Source organism: Meles meles, chromosome 18 (genome assembly GCF_922984935.1).
Source record: "Meles meles chromosome 18, mMelMel3.1 paternal haplotype, whole genome shotgun sequence".
NCBI classification, from domain to species: domain Eukaryota; kingdom Metazoa; phylum Chordata; class Mammalia; order Carnivora; family Mustelidae; genus Meles; species Meles meles.
Genome location: NC_060083.1, coordinates 16751427 through 16757178, shown reverse-complemented (window position 1 = coordinate 16757178; position 5752 = coordinate 16751427). Strand labels below are relative to the sequence as shown.

Here is a 5752-nt window from a genome sequence, read left to right as displayed (position 1 = left end):
CTGGGCTCCTGCCTCACACCTTTCATAAGCCTTTGGAGACAGGCCACCTAGGGTCAGCTTAGCACTCACCCCATCTCTACAAGTACTCAGCCAGGAGTAGCACCCAGAGTACTCACAGAAGGCCCACCATGATACTTTCCACTGCTCCAGAGCTCCTAGTTTCCTTCAGTCTTGAGTAAGGGGGGGATGGACATCATTTATGATCTTCATATGGCTTTTTCCTTGTTGATAGAACAAAGAACTGAGGGATGTTTGGATTCAGGAAGGGTAGGGAAATATCATGGTGAGGTTTTCCACTCTGAGTGACTGAAAGATGGAAGGTCAGAGCTTGCAAATAGAGGGACATCAGAAGGAACTGACTGGGGTAAAGAGTAGGGGAAAGAAGAGTCTGGAAGAGCCAAGAAGGCTATTTAGGTTGGTCAGGGCAGAGTAACCTGTATTTATAGAATCTCACACCTTTAAGTAAACCTAGAGATAATGCAGTATCCCCTTTCATACTACAGAAGGAAAAAGGGATGGATGGATGGATGGATGGATGGATGGATGGATGGATGGATGGACAGACAGACATGGTTAATGGCAAGGGCCTTGGGAAGCAACAGGGGCTGTCAGAAAAAGAACAAGTTCTTCATTCAGAACAAACTCTTGCATATGTGATCTTTGATGAGTTATATTTTTTGAGCCTCACCTTTCTCATTTGTAAAAGGATTAACTTTCTTCAAGACTATCTGTAAAGTTTAAATGTAACATACAATGTACTGGTGTATAACAGAGTATACATTTATGGAAACATTAGCTTTCTGTTTTATTTTTCTTTTCATTCCTTCTTTTCTCCCTCCATCCTCCCCTTCTTTTTCCCCCCATTTTTTCTTGCTCAAAGCCCCAATGCTAGTAGAAACTTGTTTATAATACAAATAACATAAGCACCCGCGCTCCAACTCCACAGGTCTTTCAGCTGTGCTGAGTTGTCATTCTTTTAAACCAGAAGAATGGGTGGGGAGGGGGAGGGAAGAGAGAGAGAGAGAGAGAGAGAGAGAGAGAGAGAGAGAGAGAGAAGGAAGAAGAAGGGGAGAAGAGGGGGAGAGAGAAAGGGAAAGTGGGAGTTTGTGCATGGCTTCGTGGAGAGAAAGAACTACATATAGCATACTGGAAGAGAGAACTTGAGGGGAACTGACCCTTGTATGAACAGGCAGGGTGGGAGATGATTGAAGAAGTGGGGAGTGGACAAATACATCCAGGATGAAGGCATTGCTGCTGCTTAGAGCAGGAATGAACTCTTGCCCCTGTGCTATGTGATATCGGGCTGTGATGCTGCTATGATTTCAAACCCAGATTGGGCTTAATATTAAGCTAAGAAAATCCATCTGTGAGGACATTTCCTATGGTGACACTAGGGATCCCTGAAAATATCCTCTCTCTTCTCACCAAATAACCTGCATCCACAAATTGCCTGTCTCGGCATGGCAGGTGTTGGGGTATTCCTTTTTTCCCCCTCTTCGTCTTTTAGTTTCAAAGGTAGAATTTAGTGATTCATCAGTTGCGTATAACACCCAGTTCTCATTACATCAAGTGCTGTCTTTAATGCCCATCACCCAGTCATCCCATCTCCCCACCCATCTCCTCACCAACAATCCTCAGTTTGTTTCCTAGAGTTTAGCATCTCCAGCATTCTGGAAGGGCATAATCAGGAGACATGTATCTCCTGCTTAGGGCAAAGGAGGTATTGTCACTCTGCACCGTGTCCGAGTCTAGCTCTTTTTTTTTTTTTAAAGATTTATTTATTTATTTATTTAACAGACAGAGATCACAAGTAGGCAGAGAGGCAGGCAGAGAGAGGGAGAGGAGGAAGCAGATTCCCTGCAGAACAGAGAGCCCGATGCGGGGCTGGATCCCAGGACCCTGGGATCATGACCCGAGCTGAAAGCAGAGACTTAACCCACTGAGCCACCCAGGCGCCCCGGAGTCTAGCTCTTGATAGAGTTAAAGTTTGCCCAAGACTGAAGTTGTGATAGAAAAGTGTACCCAAGTGTACAGTGTCTGAGAGGTTTGTGGCTGACTTCCTACTGTGAGGATCAGTGGTGGCTGCAGGTGAGAGGTAGATTCTGGAAATGAAGACAAAACCTGTAAGAGGCTAGCAGTCTTCTTTCTCCGAAAGAGGGTCAGTATCGGCCAAACAGATTTTGAGCCCAAAAGATTGCCAACAGTTTTCACAGGAAAGGACAGAATGGAGGTGCCAGGAGTAGTGTAGAGTCTCCTGTGGTAGCCCATTAGCATAATCTACATTCTTTGTCTTGTGATGTTGATTCTAAATAGCCCTCCAGTGTGACTTTGGGCAAGCTGTACCTCATAATGGTTCAGCTCCCCACCCCTTTCTCCATTTGCAAGTGCTAGAATGATCCAGGTTATTAATTGTCTCATCAGAGGACAGGAAGATCAATTAAAAACTGGGGTGGATAAGGAGGACTTCCTTGAGATGATGGGGCAATGCCCCAGCACGGAGCCTTGAAGGATGAAGTTTTGATGTGTGGAATGGAAGAGTGTTCTAATTAGAAAGGAGCACTGGCACAGTCATGGACAAAGGGTGGCCCAGCAGAGCAAGAGTCCAGCAGAAGGGGCCCCAAAGTTACCTTTCCAGAGCTATTGATGCAGTCACATCAAAGAACTTTTGACATCATGGGTTCATTCCTCAGTTGTCTGAGCACTTGTTGGGAAAACCAACCTGCTACCATGTGCAATTGAATGGAAACTAGCTATATGTTCCCTGGGATTTCAACTCCCCTCTTTTCCCTTGGAAAAGCTCCTGATCGCTGACCCTACCCCCTAAAAAATCAGTCTTCTCCATATCACTTAATAGCAACTTCAGTTGCTCAGGCAAAGAATCTTGGAATCATCCCTGTACCTTCTCTTTCTCTCATACCTCATGCCCAATCTATTAGTTCCACCTCTAAAATACATGCAGAATCTTACTTCATTTAACAAATAAACAATTATTGAGTAGAAGAGTGGATGGATGGATGGATGGATGGATGGATGGATGGACAGATGGGATCCTGACCTCTTTGAATATCTGTGGTGATGACAAGACCTGAAGACTTAGAAATATCTTTCCTTTCTTTGTCACACAAAATGTCATTTATAAGACATCAGTCATCATATGTCCAAGTTCTGTAAGAGGCTGTACAAAGTTAAATTGTGGATTTGGGGAGTCAGACAGTCTTGAGTTTGAGGACTGGGCTACTTATTTAACCTTTTAAAAACCTCAGTGTCCTGATAATATAGATATAATAGCAGCTATCCCATAGAGCCCTGTGAAAATTAATTAAGAAACTTAATATGAAGTTCTTAGCACAATACTCATAGTTTACACTTTAAAAACGTTGTCCATGCTCTCTTAAATTGCCTTCATGACTTCCATATTTAGCCTCTGAGTATTTCTGTACTTTGGTCTGCTCCTTGATCCTTTCCTTCTCACTTTCTCTTGCATATCTTTTTTATCTCATCCTCCTACTGTTCTTTATGCTGTTGCTACTCTCCTATAATGTCCTTTCTAGAACCTCATATTCATCTATTCATTGAGCTAGTCAAAACTACTCTTCAGTCACTCTATACCAACACAAACTCAATAGCTATTAAAAATGTTGTGAGGTAGCCAGTGTCCTATACCACAGAGTAGTTTCATCTGCCCCAGTCCCTTCCCTGGCATCCCCTGGACTTGAGCCTGAGAAAGCAATTATAGGGTTCATGTCTGGCATCATGATGGCTTCCAGGAGACCACTCAAGCTCTAGGCTGGTATGTGCTCACACCACAATCCCCAACATCCAGTAGTCTCAGATTAGGTGCCTACTCTGTGTCTCTCTCCCCCTGTGGCAGGTTCAGGTCTTCTCCCACTGCAGAGCTTGGAAGCAGCCTATGGAGCCAGGTGCCTTGGGGAATAGGACAACTGTCACTGAGTTCATCCTTCTTGGCCTGACAGAAAATATAAGACTGCAAACCATCCTTTTTGTCATCTTCCTCTTTGCCTATGTAGTCACTGTTGGAGGCAACCTCAGTATCCTGGCTGCCATCTTTGTGGAGCCCAAACTCCACACGCCCATGTACTACTTCCTGGGGAATCTGTCTCTGCTAGACATCGGATGCATCACTGTCACTGTCCCTCCGATGCTGGCATGTCTCCTGGACCACCAGTGCAGAGTCCCCTATGCTGCCTGCATTTCACAGCTCTTCTTTTTCCATCTCCTGGCTGGTGTGGACTGTCACCTCCTGACAGCCATGGCCTATGACCGCTACCTGGCCATCTGTCAACCCCTCACCTACAGCACCCGCATGAGCCGTGAAGTCCAAGGAGCCCTGGTGGGCATTTGCTGCACCATTTCCTTTATCAATGCTCTGACTCACACAGTGGCTATATCTGTGCTTGACTTCTGTGGCCCTAATGTGGTCAATCACTTCTACTGTGACCTCCCACCCCTTTTCCAGCTCTCCTGCTCCAGCACCCACGTCAATGGGCAGCTGCTTTTCGTGGGGGCCACTTTCATGGGGGTGTTCCCCATGATCCTCATCTCAGTGTCCTACGCCCATGTCACCGCTGCAGTGCTACGAATCCGTTCAGCAGAGGGGAGGAAGAAGGCCTTCTCCACATGTGGCTCCCACCTCACTGTAGTCTGTATCTTTTATGGAACTGGCTTCTTTAGTTACATGCGTCTGGGCTCAGTGTCAGCCTCAGATAAGGACAAGGGGATTGGGATCCTCAACACTATCCTTAGCCCCATGCTGAACCCGGTCATCTATAGCCTCCGGAACCCGGATGTGCAGGGTGCACTGAAAAGGGTGTTGATGGGGAAGCGACCACCTGAATGAGAAAGCAGGACACTAGCATGCCCCTAGAGCACCCACGGACTTTCTCATGCTGAAGGCGTGGATGTGGGCAGTGGGAATCTTCAGGGGTGGCTGGAAGGATAGGAAGAAAGTGGATAGTATGGACCAGAGTAGAACATGGTTTACCTTAGACTGGGGAGAAAAGCTAAAGCTGGTGGAAGATGGATCAAAGAGAGGTGGGAGAAAAGCATAATGCATGTCAGGAAATGGGACGGAAATTGGCTATTTTTAAAAAATTAAATGAGTATTTAATTGAAATGTGTTTAAATGCTAATAAAAGCAAAATGTTTGCATCCTCCACCTGCCTTTTAAGATAAAATATATTTGTACTGGAGAATGGGGTATGGTTTTTAAAAGATTCTTCTTCAGGAAATAAACCCAGGACTATGAAACTAAATTGAGGTTTGACATAGCCTAGGAATAAAGTGTTAGGACCCACCAGCATCTTCTTCAGAGCAACATTATCAAATACTTGTTTCCAAAACCAGGGTCTCCATCCTGAGTAACCATTAGGGGGAACACCACATTTTCATGTCCGTGTGTGAGCTAGCTCACTCACAACTCCTCCACCAAAAACTGAGGATGGATATCACATTTTCAGAAGAAGCACCCAGAATAGCAAGGTTTTTTTTTTAATTGGCAAAATACAATTTTGACAATTTTTTAAATTGACAATATACAATACACAAAATACAGTCAGTATATATATTGATATATAAGGGGCATTCTGTTTAATATGTGTAGATACTTAGCAAAGGTGAGGAGGGACAGGAAAATAGAGGGAGATAGTGTTTGCAGTTCACCAGTGAATGAGTATTAGAAACTAGGGTTTTACCAAAAGAGCAAAGCTAAGGCAATCCAGAGAAGGACAGTGAA

At 44.8% G+C, this 5752-nt stretch overlaps 1 protein-coding gene across 1 annotated transcript; it reads left to right on the top strand.

Moving 5' to 3' along the window:
* Nucleotides 1-3907: 3907 nt before the first annotated feature.
* Nucleotides 3908-4858, top strand: LOC123929832 (olfactory receptor 139). Its single transcript, XM_045985920.1, has one exon. It carries the CDS (start codon nucleotides 3911-3913, stop codon nucleotides 4856-4858), a length of 948 nt encoding a protein of 315 aa, XP_045841876.1. The 5' UTR covers nucleotides 3908-3910.
* The last annotated feature ends 894 nt before the right edge of the window (nucleotides 4859-5752 follow it).